At 33.2% G+C, this 18534-nt stretch overlaps 1 protein-coding gene across 2 annotated transcripts in view; it reads left to right on the top strand.

Annotated features, from left to right (window-relative positions):
- Positions 1–17842, top strand: part of KLHL1 (kelch like family member 1) — a 196699-nt gene extending 178857 nt beyond the window's left edge. For both annotated transcript variants that reach the window (XM_039560154.1, XM_039559587.1), the window contains exons 9-11: positions 3944–4156; positions 8210–8381; positions 9359–17842. In XM_039560154.1, coding sequence (XP_039416088.1) covers positions 3944–4156; positions 8210–8381; positions 9359–9418 — 445 coding nt within the window. In that variant the 3' untranslated portion in view covers positions 9419–17842. The remainder of the gene's footprint in view (positions 1–3943; positions 4157–8209; positions 8382–9358) is intronic.
- Positions 17843–18534: the final 692 nt, after the last annotated feature.

Here is an 18534-nt window from a genome sequence, read left to right as displayed (position 1 = left end):
TTTCTCTCAATATTTTGTCACAGAATCATAGCAGGTCTTGGGTTGGAAGGGACCTCAAAGATCATATAGTTCCAACTCCCCTGCCATGAGGAGAAACACCAGCTACTGGATCAAGGTCTGAGGACTCCCATCTAACTTATCAGTAATTACTATTCATTTAATTCTAGGCACTTACTCTATGGCTTTATTTTTTTCCATCTTTTTGGTCAAATTCTATTTTTAATTTATTTCCCTACTGCATTACAAATACATAAAATGCCCTTCCAAATTCACACGCAGAAATAAGACTTCATTAATGCTTTCCATTCACAAAATTATTGTATTTTGAACTTTTGCCAGTGAACTACACTGGCTTAATCAAGGCAGCATGGGTAATATCTCTCCTCTCCTACAGTCTGACTCTTAGGTCAGGTATGGACTGATTCAGCAATACAGTAGTCCAGCACTGATGAAAATTATTACTGTCCCATCACTCCTACCAACCAGATATCTTTTGTACCAGAGTAATTTTCTGCTGCTCTTTCAGACACACTGAAAGGCCAGAAAAGGGTGAAAAAGAACCTAAGCAAAAGACTGGATGAGGTCTTTGATATTCATAGTGAAAGAATTTTGAAAGGGAAAACCTCATTAAGAAATGCAGCAAGGGCATGATTCAACTGTTTTCACAAGCTATACCGCCTCACATCAAAGGCAGTCTGGTCTTTTGAGGTTGGCTTGTCAAACTTAATTTAAAACTGGCTTTTCAGAGTAGTTATCAAAGGTTTGTAATGGCAGAACTGAGATAAATGCTTTTGATCCAGCTGGTCGTGACTTCTCTTCATGCTTCCTACTTCGAAACCTCTACTTCATTTTTCTAGCCAATTTCACATACAGGTGTATATATATATGAATGTACAAGAATCTCTCTCCATCTTAGTACAAGAAGTGACAAAACCCTGAAAAGACAGAAGAGGCTGAGCTTGGTCTAATTTCGTATCTGTGCGTCTGAATCAGCTGCAATGTAGGACATTTAGGAATAGAATTCTATAATAGCTCCACAGGCAGAACTTTCACTGTGGAGATAAAAGCGCTCAGTACTGGATGCTTTCTTTTCCTTGTTGATCTCTCTCTCCAAGCAGAGATATATAGTTATTATTTTTACAATAATTCTACTTTTGATGGGATACACGGTGAAGAGTAATTCAGCTAATTCAGAGAAATACATTGTACTTTTCCCTGTAGAAATTTTATTACAAACTGTTGCCAAGCTAGACAAAGCTGAAAAAATTGATTAATTTGAAGTCCTCTAATAAAATAGGACCCTAAGCACTAAGAAGGAAGTAAGATTACTAAATAAATTTGGTTATAAGAATTTCAAAAGTTTCAGATAGCTGTACAGTATCCCGAATATTCAGTGCTTGTTCCAGAGTTGTTCTCCAGTCATTTGGGGCCTTTGTGAACATGGACTTGGAAATTTGGCTGAAGACTGGAAGCAATTCCTGACTGAGGTGTTTGAGCTCAACCACAGTCAGAGCTTTAAAACAATTACTTGATTTTCAACTTTTATTTATCTGAATTATTTTTATTTCACCTTTGTGACATTTAAAAAAAAAAAAATTATTAACGACTCCTTGCAGAGATAGAAACACAATCAAACTCTAAAATGTTAGTTCTAAAATATGATTTTGAAAATGAATTTTGTTCTGAATAGCAGAGCGTATTTTAGCAAAAGACTAGGTGGTCCCAATCACTGGCTGAAAGTTTTATCAGCTGCTTATGAACAGCATTTGCTATCTTTTTACCAGCAACTTGAGTGCCTTCAGCTATATTTTATTAGCTGTCTTAATTGGAATAGAGGAATGAGAAAGCATGTTCCACTTTCAGTGTGCAAATATCAGCTTAAATAAATAGATTTATTTCAGTTGAAAGACAATGGAATAAATAAGAACTTTTCATGCCAGAAGAAATATCAAAGCAGTGGGTATTTTGCTTAGGGGTACACAAAATTATTTGCACTGAAGTCTGCAGAAGTGTTGGTTCTTTTTATTTTTTTAAACAGTGTTCAGTGTTTGTGTGTCCAAATATCTACTTAGAAATATATTTGAAAATCTCAGAAGTGTTAATCGTGGTTTATATTTTTGGAGATCAATTCACTTACTGACATGTAATTGTCTACTGCCATTTAAATTGCTTCAGGGTGCCAGCAGTCATGAATTTTTCTACTGTGTACTATTTTCCATATCTCTCAGCCTGGAAGGAATGTCAACATACCTTAAATGTCACAAAAAATGTTTTATCACTGTCTGTGGGTAGCTTAACCAAGTAACATCTTTGAAAATAAAGGTAACATCCTTGCAGACACCTACATGTAAATGCTTATATTTACATTTATATTAATGTAAATGGTTTTGGTCAGATGTTTAAATATTTTTAGTGCTGTTTTTTAGGCTCAGATGACTACTCTGAGCGTAACAACAAGTTAGACACTGTATATCCACAGATTAACACATTTGGCTGCCTTAATATTGATTCCATCTGTAGATATCTGATAATCATAAAGAAAGCTACATTATTAGGTCTGGATCCAAAGAAATTGTTGTTAAAAAAGTGTATTTGCTTTAGTATCTCTCATAGAGGAGTATGGATTCTCCTGGGTGCTTTAGTCTGAGCACAAGTATGTCTGTCAGGCACTAGCAAAATGTTCTCAGGCTTCAGTGACATATTTAGTGGTTGTACAGCACTTCCTTATTCATCAGCATCCATACCAATGAAATGTAATGGCAAATGCACATTTAAATGGCTCTGAATTCATGGAGTGCTTAGGACAGTAAAAGCTTCCAAATGAGTAATTGCTTTACAGAGACAGCTTTCACATCCAAAATTGCTTAGTGGTTGGACTTTAAAATAGCCTGTGTTTCTATTAGTTAATCTCCAGGCACTGTATAAAAGGCAACAGACTGCAAAAAGATTCATATAAGGAATGAATACAGCATGGTATTAGTGGGAAAGAACAATAAGAACCATTTCCTCCTGGAACCCATTATAAAGAGTAGAACGAAACAAGTTTCTTGCCTGCAGATACTTACAAACACAACAGCTTTTTTGTTAAACCACATTTTTATCATTTCAAGTTTAAAATACTCTTCAGAAGTTGTCCATGACTTTCCAACATAACTCAATCCTCATAAAACATTCTGATGAAGAAAAACACAGTGCTTGAGGCTTATAATTTTCTTGCAAAGTAGACAATATTAGTGTGGGTAAGACTTTTCTTCAGTGTAAGCAAGGGCCTTGAAACTGAGGTAGTACTTTTTAAAAATCCGTGTTTAAAACACAATGTGATATTCCTATCTGCAATTCATTTCATATTTGATCTCTACTATATTGTAAGTGTAAAATTCATTCTGAACATGAGTTCCCATTGATAGATCTTTATGTGGAATTTGTTGAATATCAGATCTAATTTTCCACATTGTTTGTACTTCTTAATACTTTGATGCACAGCAGAAACAGAGAAACTATAATAAATGGATTGCATTTTTCTTATTTTTCTGGATTACCAATTATAAGTTGGCACTTCCACTTCCATCTCATAGAAGATGAGCTTAGGCAACCACCTACTTACAGGATTTGTAAACCTATAGAGACATACCTGCATGTCATTTGTCGTGCTCTTGACTGTATATGCAGTAATGAAAGAAAGAAAATATCCATTAGCAGAAAGAAATATCTTCCTTTCTATTCAGATGGGCAAAGTACTAAATAGCATGTGAGCTTGGTAATAAATTTGGTAATAACATCTGTGTTTGCTCGCTATATGAGATTCACATGGTTTAAAAATACCATATATTTTCTTTTTTTCTATTTTCTGAAGTCAGATAAAAGAACAGATACTCCTTGCTTTTATTTCTGCAATTCTGAGCTCTTGTTTTATCAACATTTTTATTTGTGTGGACTCTCTTAGGTTATATTCAGTTGGAGGTCGTGATGGAAGTTCATGTTTGAGTTCAATGGAATATTATGATCCTCACACAAATAAATGGAATATGTGTGCTCCTATGTGTAAGAGAAGAGGAGGTGTAGGAGTGGCTACATGTGATGGCTTTCTTTATGCAGTTGGAGGTCACGATGCTCCGGCTTCTAATCACTGTTCTCGACTGCTGGACTATGTGGAAAGGTATCAAATTATACATGCATTTTTTTTAATACAAAGTAATATCTGGTAGCATTATTTTCTGAACTTTGTTATGGTAAAATTAAACAGATATTTTTAACCCAAGAAATGCCTAGTTAGTACTTACTTGAAAAATTCTATAAAGGTCTGTAAAAGACAATTTCTTTGAAACTTATTTGTCATCCCTTTTTATTCACAGTACTATTATATATTACCACAAACACAAAAAACCACTTTTTTCACATCCCATTTAAGTAGTTTTAGGACACTATTTCATACATTGCAGTGTCACAAGCTAACCACTTTAGTGATAAAAATTTTTCCTTGAAATGATTTTATAACTGAATTTACAAAATTAAATTGTGTTTAGAAATATTTTCTAACTCTAAAAACATAGCTAAGCAAAGAAGAAATAAATAACTGCTTAGGTGATGGATATTCCCAGTACAATATACTGCTTCCTTTAACAGAATTGCCACCTTCAAATGTGGTGACGTAGGCCTTATACACTGTATTTACAGTACCCTGAATTTTGCAAGTAGATTTTCTACAAATTCAAGAATATCTAGTAGGGCAGTACAGCACAGATGAAGTGATCATGGCATTCAATTTAAAGGTATTCTTCAAATGTTTCATGAAGGTTTGACTTTTTTTCTGTTTCTGAATGCCATAAAATAGAATAAGGAAAATATTCACTCCAAATGTGTACAGGTTGCAAAAGTTAAAGTAGATGTGTTTGAGTAGTTGGTTATCTTAAAATATAAGCTGGGGAGGATTTATGTCTTTATTTATTTTCTGAAGGGGTTAATTAAATGTCAGTTATTTCTTCTGAGTAGAGCTTGGCATTCAATATTTAATTGAAAAATTATAAGTTAAAACTCCTTATGTTATCCATATGATTTTGCTCAATCTTAGACTCATTGCCATCTCTACTGCATGTATGCAAAGATCATAGACTGCCAAATACTTCTCATCTCCAACAGAGGGACAATTAATCAGGGAAATCCCATGATGCCTCTACTTACAGGGCCTATCCTTGTGGACTTCTATTTATAAGGAACAATAACAAGAATTTTCAATTAAATAAATTTATATTAAGACTACTACTGACAGTCTTAGTAAGTACGAGGTCTTTTCAACTACTTCTATTTGTTGGGGCTCATAAGGGAGCTTTTCTTTCTTTTTTCATTCTCTCTTCTTCCAGTGTTGAAGATGAACCATATTGCATCATATTTGTCTTTCTCAGGGGAGACTGCAGCAATGAGCTAAACCACATATCCTTGTGCTGGTTTATGCGCTGGTATTAGAATGACCATGTGTAGTGTCCCTCGTCTAGATTTTTTTTCCACTGATAGCAAATGTGTGGATAATGCACTTCAACAGTCAGCTCTGAGATTAAAAGTTGGGACTAACAAACAAGAACTTGTAGGCTATTAACTTGCATAGAGTGGATGTGAATTAACTGGTGGACTCCACTGAAAGGTGAAAAAAACTCTCATGGCCCTTGCAGTGATTAGTTTATAAGATGGCTGGAATGCAATTTAGTGTGTCTGGTTTTTTATTCCAAAATAATGCATCATATTCAAAAAACAAAAGCCCCTTAATATCTTAGGAAAACAAAGAATAGTAAGTGATGAGGAGGTATATTAGTCTAAGTTATTTTATATCTCTCTGAAAGTTTTTCTTTCCATAAATATCAAAGGCCTGTGTTTTAACTCTTCTTCTTCAGGAATGAGGCTGCTTCAGTCATTTTTTCATTCTGATGCTGCCTGTTAGGATGTGCTTTATTCCAGTACGAATTTGCTCCTGGAAGACTGTCAAACCAGACATAATATTTTTAAATTTATTTTTGAGATTATGCAAATACAGTGACAGCAGATACGTGTTTTTTAAATGCTACTGCTAAAATCCTGCTCAATAGTAATTAAGTTTTACAGTTTAATCTCCTAAGTTTGATGCAATTTTAAAGGATTTCCTCTGGAATCAAGCATTCTGAAATAAAATAATAATTACATTTCTCTCATCTTCGTAAGTTGTCAAAGTGCAATCTTCTATTCCCTTTTAAAGGCAAAACAACTATTTTCTTCATAAGAACTATACAATTTTCAAGATATTTTGGCAGATTTCATAAAGCAGCTTTCTTTTTCAAATGCTACTCAAAATTTGACAGATGCTAAAAACATAGTCATTTGACCTATAGCTTTTTCCCCTTCATCTCACCTTGATTTCAAAATTGATTTCTTTCCACATTCAGAAGCTTTTATCAAAACCCTGCTCAGCCTGGGGCATACCTAGTTATTATGACATACACAGTTGCTTTTAGCAGCAAAAAGGATGTCAGAAATCTCAGGTATTTTCCTGGCAATTACAAAATCAACAAGTTCTTGTGCAGTTCTATGTTGTTGACAGAATTGAATTATAAGGATTTGTTTTAGCCTTTCATACCTGTTTATTGGAAGAAGAAAAAAAAAAGGTCCAATGATGTCAATTGCATTGTTTTCCAGCTTTTCTGCCTTCTCACCTTGGCCCTTGTAATTTAAGAGCACTGCATGAAGGAGTCTATTAAACATTTATTACCTTTAGGCAGGCAAAGATACAATGCACACTGGTGCATTTCACTGGATGGGAAACTGTTTCACCTAGAGGAATGTGATTCTGTTGTTGAAAAAATTCACACAATCTTGAAAAAAATCTATTAAAAAATATTTTTTTTGGCTTGTTACGTGTTCCTTTGCCTTCCGCATATTCAAGCAATATTTTTCAATATTTTCCTCTAAAGTTAGGAAAGACATTTATCATAAATCTAGATATTTGACATCTTATTTTCTGAGAAGTCCCCCAAATGCCAGGATTAGCAGGTAGGAGGTGAGTAGGTTTTTTTCTTAAAATGTGTTTACTTGTCAAGGACCATATAAACAAGGTTACAGACAATTCTTTTATTGACCAATTTAAAACTCATATTTATGAACCAGGAGGCTGTTACAACCAAAACTGTAACATTGCTGTTTCAGTGCTTGTATTAAATATATATATATAATATTTCAGTCTTCAAATATGTGGGATTTCAAAAAGTATCCCTACAAGTTGCTTATTGATAATATGACTGACTAAAATACTTACACTTTCAAGAAAATTAATGTCTACAAAAGGATTTGTAGACTAAAACTGCTTATTTTCTCCACTGATCCAATGATTCTATAACATAGTAGACTTGCTTAAGGATAGATGAAATTAATTTTATTTTACTGTGATACAGTATTCAGTTTTAGTAATATTTGATATCTAAAAATGAGATATCAAATGTAACCTAATACTCCAGACATCCTCGGTAACAAACTATCAAAAGATAATTAATTTCTGGTTTATGGATGTCCAAAACAGTTACAATGGAATGACTTCTGAAATGAAATAATATCACCTTATTAAGGAATATCTAAATGAATAGCTAGGGTAAATATTTAATTTTTAAATTACCACCATTATAAAAAGGATTTGTACCCTCAGTTTTAAAAATTCAGTGGTGATTATGTCATAAAACCAGTATTAATTTCTTTACTTGAGCAAATATCAGGAGGAGACTCTAATGCAGTTAAGCATATTCCCTGAATACATAGGGTTGTTTTTACTATTTTATAATATAATTTCAGAAATTAAAATATGATGAAATTTAATTTTAGAAAGAATATTTATAATATTTTTGGTGTGCTACAAGAAATGCCCTACTTAAAATGTATACATAACGTATAAATAAAATGTATACATCCATCCACGTATTGTTCATATATCTTTCTCAGATCTTTTTCTGACACTATCCTACGAATACCTTAGTATATGCTAGAAGGTTAGCTGAGCAAAAGTTTCTAATCAACATCTAGAGGGTTGAATTGGGAAGAAAATAGATCTGTATCTTTTTGCTGTTAGGAAGAATACCTTTGGATAGGATGCTAAAGGATTTTTTCCACCCCAGGAAAACAAAAGACTATATTCAAGTGAAAATCAACATGAATTGATGCTTGTCTTCTCTCCACACACCCAGTTCCGTTCTTCTTTCCTCAGGTATGACCCAAAAACTGATACATGGACAATGGTGGCTCCACTGAGTATGCCTCGAGATGCTGTTGGTGTTTGCCTCCTTGGTGACAAATTATATGCAGTAGGTGGCTATGATGGTCAGTCATACCTGAACACTATGGAAGCATATGACCCTCAAACTAATGAGTGGACACAGGTAATTATAAAGTTTATTTTATATATACGCGCACACACACACACACACACACATACATATGAATTAGCCATTCTAAGTTTCCTTTAAAGTTAATGCAGAAAAGTGCATACTTCGAAATCATGATCTTATCCTAAAACAAGCATTTAAAATAGGTGAGATGTATTACACTCAAGAAAGCTTATTTCTTTTTATGATTGCAAAGGGGAACTCCTGTTGACTAGCTTAAATATAGACATATGTGATTTAAAGAAGCCCATCTTTTTTAACCTACATGTATTAATGAGAAGAGCTTTTTATGAAGTGCTGTAGGAAATAAGAAATGAATTTGGAAAGATTTTTTTTTTCACAAAGCCACCAGTTCACATTAAAAACAATTAATAAGCATGCTTGGAGAGGTAGTTAGGAGACATGTAAACAATGTTGTGATTTATACAGTGCCACTAAGTACAGTGTGCTATTACGTACATATAAGCTGACTCTACTGTGATAGTTTCAGCAAGATTCAGTCTCCTAAAGGTATTAATCCTTGTCTTGTCTTGAATAGTGTTTAAAATTGCCAAAATTATTCTAAAGGGTACTTGAACCTCTTTAGGAATACTGGAACCATATATTTCTGTATTGGTAGCTCTCACCTTGCCTCAAGGACTAAAGTGGCAGCATCAGCCACCGTCTCTACAGAATATAGAAACCCCTTGCATATCAATGGTTCACAAAATTGATGACAACTCTAAAATTAATTTGTGCTTTCTGTTCTTGCACTTTCAAATGAAAGATGTGAGGTGTAAGTAATTTTAAATTACAATAGTAGGGTAGCGTGGGTTTTATTTATTTTTAGCAGTTTACACTCCCATTAGTTTTGACCATTTTACAATAACGTTGACACAGCACTTTGACAATCTTTGTATGGCTTGTTCCTGTTTGGCGATCTTTTGCATGGTTTGATCCTATTCAGTTAATTTGTGTCTGTTTTTCTGCAGATGGCTTCCTTAAATATTGGAAGAGCTGGTGCCTGTGTTGTAGTCATCAAACAACCATGACTTTGTCAGCACTACTTAGGATTTTACTGACTGTGAAATGATTATTTTTCTATGAGACAAAGAGAATGATAACTTGACAAGAACAAGGATTTACACAGTGAATACACTGTTGATCACAAACTTGAAGAAGTTTGGAAGTGACAAAGATTAAGTATTTATGCCCTATAAAATAAAACCGTTCACAGTCATGAACAAGGAAAAAAACCCAGAGTATTGTAGGCGTAAATATGTGAATGTAGAGTAGTAAGTTCAGGTACTGTTCTCATGAATGTATCCTGGAGAACTGGATAATCATGGGAAGGCTCTACACAAAGAGCAGAAAGGCATATGAGAACAGTTTTCATGGCTGCAAGAGAACTGCAGAAACATGAAAGTATATTTAATCAATTTTAAACTGTGTTTTTTAAAAGAGAAAAGTGGATAGTAATATAATTTTTTTGCTGTTCAGGTCTTGTCTTCAAATGGGTTATGGCCTTCTCATTTAAATGAGCAGTTTGATTTTTACTAAAGGGAACAGGTCAAATGGTCTGGATATTCATAGCAACTGAGCTGTGACTAGAGTAGGAAGAAAAACAAAACTAAAAGACTTTTTTCTAACTTCAGACTGTACCTCCTTGGCAGTATTAACGCATCTTATAAATGAGTCTATGAGGGAGAAGCCTGTGTGTTTAATCAACTAATGCATAAAGCAATCCTGTGGCTGCACTTGGGCTTTGCTGCAAATATGGGAGTCAAAGGAACAGTTACCTAGTTCTTTCTTATTCTTATATTCAGTTTAAGCATGTGGGCTCTAATCTCATTGTTTAATGCATCTACTGCATGTTGGAAGCTCATGACAAACTGGAAAATTGATATCCTTCTTTCACTGCATCATGTTAACTGATGAACTGTGACCAGAACAGTCTACATAGCCTCTTCTAGAATTTCAAGAGGGAAAAAAATCATATATTTTATTTCTTTCTGATGCTTGTACATACAAAATTTTGCCTAATTAGAGCTGCCAATTTATGACTTTCCTATTTATGACTGAGAATAACTGCAAGTCAGGAAATCAAAATAAATGCAAGTGGAATAAGGAAAATTAAACCATTTTTTCTAATAAAGTTCATATGGTAAATATACTACTGTCATCTGTGCTTCCCTTTAGGGTTGATAATTTCTGCCAGTAATGATAACTTTGAGCTTTTGTTTTGGCATTAGATTTGATGCTGATGCTTTCTGTCTGCTCAGCTGAATCACTTTGAAGCTAAGGCCACTACAGGAATATGAAATTCTGCTATTCAGGGGCGCACAGTTTCTGGGAACAGGACACCAAATATACTTTCTAAAGCCCTGCTGATCCTATAGGAAACATTTTATGGCCAAAAAGCAAAACCTCACAATCCTCTGTCACTATCAATTTTGAGAAGGAATTCTGGTTCCACTAAAATGAGTTTTCTTAGTGGAAACCTTTGCAATCATCTGAGATGAAAAAATACATAGAGCTTCTATCTTGGGACATCTGATTTGAAGATGTGTCTAACAGCATCAGTATTCATGTAGATCTTTGTTTACTGACATGAGCTGAATTACAATTCTGAAGCCTAAGTATATAGATTTGAAGATTTTAAATAATTCTCTGTCCTAATTTGGAATCAGCTGAAAACACATCAATATTCATTTTCCACAGCCAGTTGCTTTTTGAATTGCAATTAGTCTTTCACAGACAAGCATGTCAATTTTTCTTCAACTACAAGAAGTTGTTGAATAAAAGATGTTACCTCTCTAAAGATTTTGCTTCATGTAAACACAAGTTTTGAGGACCAAATGAAGAAGATTCCAGAATTAATTGTAATTAAATATAGGCATTGGCATTCAGTTCTCCTACAGAGATACCTAATGAACTTAGATATTGAATTTGAATTCTATTCCCAGAACTTTCTTTTGATTTCATTATATTCATACACAACAGAAATATGATTGATCTACCTATATACTGATCTTCAAAATCAGATTATTTCTGTTAATTTCATTCTGTGGCAGATTTATTTTCTGTGCCTTGATCATTATCTTCCTCCATTTATCCTCAATTTTATTTTTGATTCTCAATTTTCTTTTCCACTTTTTCAATTTGCCTCTATTTTACCAAAATTATTCTCATAAGAAATTTTTCAGTCTATTTTACTTCTCTTATTCGAAAGAATAAAATTACTATTTGTTTTATTTTGATTATGTAAAATCTAGCCACAGTAAGAGCCAAAATTGGCTTTCATATTCTTTGTATACAACTGCTACAAGTCTCTTCTAAAGAGAATTAATGAAGAATTTTTAATTCATTTTTTTCTCATCATTATGTTTGCTCTTATTAAAAAAATAATAATAGTTTTACCTTTGTTTTCAAAGGGAATGTATTTAAATCCAAATAGTATATCATTGCAGTCTTGATTTCTGTGATTCATTAAGACCCATTTTTTATGTATGAGTTAAAATCTCTTCTGATACACTGAATTGTGCTAAACAATATTAGGTTTACAGGAAAATCTGATGTCTTTTCAAAAAACAGGTGATCTTGTTGATCTACCACGGTGTCTTTTGTCTCACATAACGTCTTTGATTTCCAAGTGTGAAAATCACAGTGAAATAAGAGCTGCAACAAACATTAATTTTAGTGAAATCAATGACTAAATTCTGCAAAAGGCTGCTTTTAAGGTTACTAGTTTAATGTTCTGGTTTAATAGTCTAATTTAATATTCTATTAGTATTCTACTGTAATATTCTATGCTCTAAAATGTTAACTTTTTCTCTGTCTTTCCAATTTTTTTTCAAGACCATCAACCAGTTTTACTAAGAATGTCTATGTTTCACATTAGCCTGGATTTATACATGGAATTAGATCCATTTTTTCTTATTGTTGTCTATCTTTATACATGAACATCTTTTGAACTAATCAAACACAAGTAAAAATAATTAAAATTACAGTCGTCTGAAGTAATTAAAATTAAGACCCTCTGGGACTACTGAGAAGTCTTACATTTCTCTGTTTTATGTGTCAAAAATGCCTTTTTTATTTATTCATGGTTTATTGGAAATTTTATTAATTTTCTTTTTGCTGCCACTGGTTTTGAGATAGAAAGAAGGCCAAGGAAGTGAATGCTGGAAAAGTTATTTTTAATTGGATGAGTCCATACAGATTTTTATAACAAATTAGAAAAAGCAATACTGTCAGAAAGCAATCATTCTCAGATTGTTGCAAAGAAATCATAGAGTCATAGAATGAATCACAGAATCAAGATCATCTGGTTCCAACCCCACTGCTATGAGCAGGGACACCCTCCACTAGACCAGGTTGCTCAGGACCCCATCCAAATTGGCCAAATTTGCTTCTTGAGGTGCTTTTGGAAGCAATACCTAAAAGACAAAATAAGCAGGTTTCCCAGAAGAGGAAATTGTTATGGCTGTAACAGTGCCATTAATATTTATTAATAGAATTATTAAAGAAATTATGAAAGAACTTACTTTTTTCAGGGCTTTAATTGGTTATTTAAGTCAACAAAATAAAAAAAAAATACTGCAGCACATTATGTCTCTGTTTTTCAAATTAATTAATCTTTCTGATTTAATTTATCTCAAAATGCTAGCTGGCTGAACTTCAAGAGTATACTTTTCTAGACACTCTTTGAGGCTGTATAAATATGGAATAATTCAACTTGAACTCAATAGAAAAAAATCAAGAAAAATAGCTAAAATTTTTATTACACTTTTGATGTGTTTTTACAAATAATGTAGTGTTAAAAAATCCATTTCAAAAAATAAATACTAACATTGTGATCCTCTACTGCTTCTGGAACTGTTGATTACCTTGCAGTTTTGGACTATTCCTTTTAGGTATTTTTTATATTTACAGTTTTTTATTATTGACAGTGATGGATGCTAGATATATAATCCATATTAAGAAATATCTACATAGAAAAATGTCAATTAATAGCTATTCTTTAGTGGAGCTCTTTAGTATTGACATTATGTGATCCAATTTTATAGAAAATTTTGCATTGTTATCAAAGTCACAAATAAGGCAATAAAAAGATCTAAAGGTATCTGAAGGTGACCTGTTATCTATGACTTTGCATTACTTATTTCATGAGGAATAAATAGAGAAGGCATTTCCACAAAATCTTTAAAAAAGCTCTTGTAACTATTATCAAATAACAATAATAGATTGCATAATTTAAATTCTTGAAATATAAAGTTCTTGGATTTTTTGCATTTACTGTACCAAGGAAATGTACACAGACTAGGTAATGCAGGCTTACTGTCAGCTCAGAATCTCAATATGTAAAAGTAACTACAGATATATTTCTTTAAAAACAGATCATCCATGTAGTATATCTGTTCTAACTTAAATGAGAATGCATAAAATATTCAACAGAATAATTATTCTTCAGCCTTGTTCTAACTCCAGTGTAAAGCTGTAAATTGGCATAACCTTGCATTTCATTGCAAATTTCCTCATTATAGTTCTGCTTCATAGTTCATGGGGATTGGCTACACTTTGGCACAGAAAAACCACTGAAAATTGTTAAATCAGCAAAGGTTTGATTTCCAAGTGTAGGACTACAGCTGTTGGACACGAAAAGATAAAGAAAATTACTAGCGCAGATAAGAATTGTAGTGACAGGGAACAATACAACCTTGAGTCACTGGCTATTCACACCTTCACCTTGGGTAATCTATGGAGCTGCCAAATTCATCACCTAAGAGTTGCAAAAGTAGTCAAAGCTGAGGTATAAGCAACTTACACTTCTATCACCCTATATTTTTCCAGATTTCCCATGATGACATGATGCTTAAAAAATGCACTAAAATTAAAATAAGGATGGTAATAAATCCTCTCTTGCAGAAGTCTAGCACTCCTCAGAATTACGTCTGTGAATCAGATTAATGTTCAGTCTTCTTCTCTTAAGTGGCCTAGGTTGTGTGTTAAGTCTGGTGACATCTTTAGTGAACTATTTCTAATGTCCCCAACAAAAGTCACTGAAGAGGACGGCCTTTAATGGCCTCCAGGAAGAAATGGTGTTCCAAAGGTGAGATGTTTCAATTAAATAGATGAGCATTCAGTTTAGCCACCCCACATAAGTGTCTGATATCATGTGAGATGCCCAAAACTATCTAAGTCATTCACACTGGGCTGAAGGTATGACACAGATGAAGTTATGTAGTGGTAACAGAAGTTTGAATGGGCTGTTAAGTATTCCAGATGATATTAGACACCTTTTTGTGGGCAAATAGAATCCATGATCCCATATATATATATATATATGTATGTATACATACATATGCAGTGCCACTATCTTACAACCCACCTGTGTGAAGGGAAAGGCTGAATTTCAAAATATTTTACTTCAGGTTGCTTAAGATTGAAAATATTAACCTTGATAGTCCAATGAATGATACAAAGAATGAACATAGGTGTGACAGCTCAATCCATTAATACTCATTAATGCTGGCAAGTATGGGAAATGCTAACTTGGAGAGATCCACTTTATAAGAAAAATCAGCTTCTGTGTATCACTTCAGTCAAAAATTTGTTCTGTAAGCAAGTCAGGAATAAATCACCCTTACTCACCAACATTAGTTTCTATCACCTAATGTAGGCTTTTTGGGTTTGCTTTTCTATTTAACAGTAAAATGTTTCTGAGGGCAATTCTGTAAAGGTTTGAGTGGCACATTTCAGTCACATTGTGGAAAATCTCACATGCAGACATAGTGTGAAAACCAATACTATATGGCTTAGGTTTTGAGTTTGTTTTTTCTTGTTTCTACATCTGTATATTTTCCAGGATATCAATTAATTTTAAATGGTCATTTGTTCCATATGAAAGGTAAAAGAGAAAGAAGACTTGCTATAGCAGGCTGAATGAATAAATATCCATTTCATAATAAAGAGCATTCTCAAATATGGATATCTACTGTGTAAATATCCACATCAGAATTATACATCCAAAGGATTTTCTTATACCCAGAGTAGCAAAATCACTATTTCCAGGACATGATTCATCTCATTAATATGGTGAAATAAATCACACTTTAAAAATGTGTTTCTCTCCATTGACTGCAAAAGTGCCTAAAATGACTAGTTCAGACAGAAATACTTAAGCTGGATAAGATGAATCTCTACCTTTGATAAATGCCTAGAAGGAACTGGTCCCACAACTATTTATTTCCAATAACTATGACAGGAATTTAATTTAGAATAGAACTGCAAGACTCAAATATGCATTGAACAAAAATCAATTTCTCTGTTCTGAAATCAAACACTCATGATATTGAGAGAGTGGATAATTTGGAGCTTTCAAATGACATGAAAAAATAAGCAAAAGATGGCTCTCTGTTAACCTAGAGGGATAAAAAGTATTCAGAAAATTGTAGCTGCAGCCCCTGGTTACCTAGATTTTAGATATCCTAGATTTCAGGGATAAGGAAGCAATTTAATACAATAACCTGCAAAACATATCTATATATGATATATCTAAGTTCATATGTCTATATGAACTTAAACCTTCAGAACATGAAATAGGATTATTTAAAAACTTAGGATTGCTGTAATCAATGGGCATCTTTATTCCAGGCCCTTGTGTAGGAAGAGAAAAACTGGAGAAAAGCAGTTTCCTCCCACCAGATGGGTCACCTCATCCAAATGTAGGCATACATAAGAATCACCTGCTTGAAATGCATTGTTTTCCTCTTTGATTCATAAAGGAGCCAATGAGAATAACCCAGATTTAGGCACCTAAATTAGTAGAAATACCAATAATGAAGAGTAGAAAAATGCCAATAGTGTGATCTGTCTGAAGTTGTAAATCTGTTTGACTTTCTTACAGATTTATCCACATTATCATTTATCTCACAAGTAGCTTACACCATACTACATATTCTTGGCCAGCCCTATATATAGACAATTAAAGGATATATACTTTTTGTGACCAAATGCAACTTTTGAAATAATATCCATTGTACAGCTAGGTGAATTTCTTTGTTGTTTTTATGAAAGTTCACGGTCTTTGTGCAGTTCTGCTCAAAGTGTAAAAGCACTGGATTAATTGTTGGTTTCATCATAAATTGTGGATATTTAGCACCTTCCAAAATCACAGACCATTTTCTTTGCTCTTTAAAATCAGATGTTTATTTTTTTATTCCGTTTTTCTAAATTGTGGCTATATTTTACATAAGACATTTTTATGCAACACATGTTTATGTGTCTGGATCCTTGCAGAAAAATACATGTCAGGATTCTGCTGGAATGCGATTACCAAACACATAAGGTTTTAAAAATGCATTTTCTGTGATAGGTACTTAACATATCTTTGGTTATGTGTAGTTGACTTTAGGGAACTGACTCAGAGTTATTTAAAAATATATAAAGAAAATGAAAACAAGATTTTCAATAAACTTTACTTGCTTGACTGTTATCTTTCCCCTCTTGCCTCCAAAAAAAAGCAAGAAAAGCCTCCAAAAACCCAAAAAACAACAACAAAAAAGGCAACCAAAAAAGTAAACAGATAAGTTCTATGTACTTTTTAATTTCATTGTACATTCAATAATTTATATTGTCATTAATTACGATTACTTGAAAAATTAGAATTATACAGAGGAAGAGCTTTAACCAAAATGGGACAGAAGTAACTGTTATGCACGGATTGAACGCCTTCATTAACTGGGGAAAAAAAAATCATTTTTCTAGAATGGTCTAGTCAACCCACAGTGTCAGTAATCTTATGCTAATGGATGACTTGTTCTTTAGCTAAAATGCTTCTTTCTGCCTTCATCTTACATACCAAAAGAGCTTGTATCAGATTTTGGCTGCTTGCTTTGAGAAAGAGACTGGAAAATGAGGGCTGAGTCTTTAATGCAGGAGGGACATTGTTAAAGCAGGAATGATGTGGTTATCAGCATGTCATAAATATAAAATTTCCAGTGCTGTCATATGAGCATGCAACTGTTTGCAGATGTATTATAGGACTTTTGCATCAAATGGGTCCAGTCAGAAGTTTTGAAGTTTAGTAAAAAACAAAATCAGTATTGAAGAAATACCTTGGGATGCTGACGTATGAGTTTACTTAGTATGGAAAGGGACTTCAGAGCAAAATAAGTGTACAATGTTTTGGAAAGTAAGACCATAAATACATTAGGAAAATGTATAAATATGGTTGTAAATACATTCGATTAAGCTGTCCTAAGTTTTGCAATATTTGCAGAGCAGTTTACTGAATGTTTTGCTTTTACCATGGTTCTGTTAACATCTTGGACATGTATGTATAGAATGCAAGTGAAGACAATAGAGCACAATGTTAAACTCTTAACTTGACTTTGTTTGACACAAATTGTTTCTAATAAATTTGAATCTTGAAAATGTCACTGTGCAAAAATAAATATGCCTGTTTTTATGTGTTGCAGAGGTGATTCTTTCAAGTGGATATGATAACACAGTTAGGGGCTTAGCTTGCATATTTTAAACTTGCCCACACACTTGTGTTACACTTGTGTAGAATCAAAGGGCAAGAATCTTAAGACTCTAATAAACATTAGTATTTTTTTTATTCTTTTCTTAAGTCAGACTATCAAGAATATAATGAGATGACAAATAACATTAAAAATTTAGACTTCCAAGGTTTTTTGATCACCTTTTTTTGCAAACATAATGAAAGATCTTCTTTCCCTCAAAAAAAAAAAAAAAAAAGTACATGCAGTGCTATGTGGTTCAGGATTTAAGTAGAGTAAGATCATGAAATGCAAGTGAGTCTGGATGCTGTTTTATATTATCAATAAGAAATAAATTTTCTGTGGAAAGAAATATACCTGTTGAGGCAAAAGAGCTGTCTTGGATCACACGTATTTGAAGAGTTTTCTTAAATCACACATATTTGGAATGGTTTAGTGTCCAAAATTTTAAACTGGGATATAAAATATATGTGTTATAAGACTTAGGAGTAATTAATATTTCTTGGGTCCACCTGTACATTCCAGGTTTGTTCTGAATTCATCTTAGAGTGAGATCCAGCTGCACTCTACTGTCTGGGTAGACAGTTCAGCTTGACTGAGATTCAATCCATTTGTTTTCCCAGTTTTCACGTATAACTTGG

This window comes from Corvus cornix, chromosome 1 (genome assembly GCF_000738735.6).
Source record: "Corvus cornix cornix isolate S_Up_H32 chromosome 1, ASM73873v5, whole genome shotgun sequence".
NCBI classification, from domain to species: Eukaryota; Metazoa; Chordata; class Aves; order Passeriformes; family Corvidae; genus Corvus; species Corvus cornix.
This window is presented reverse-complemented; position numbering and strand designations above follow the sequence as displayed.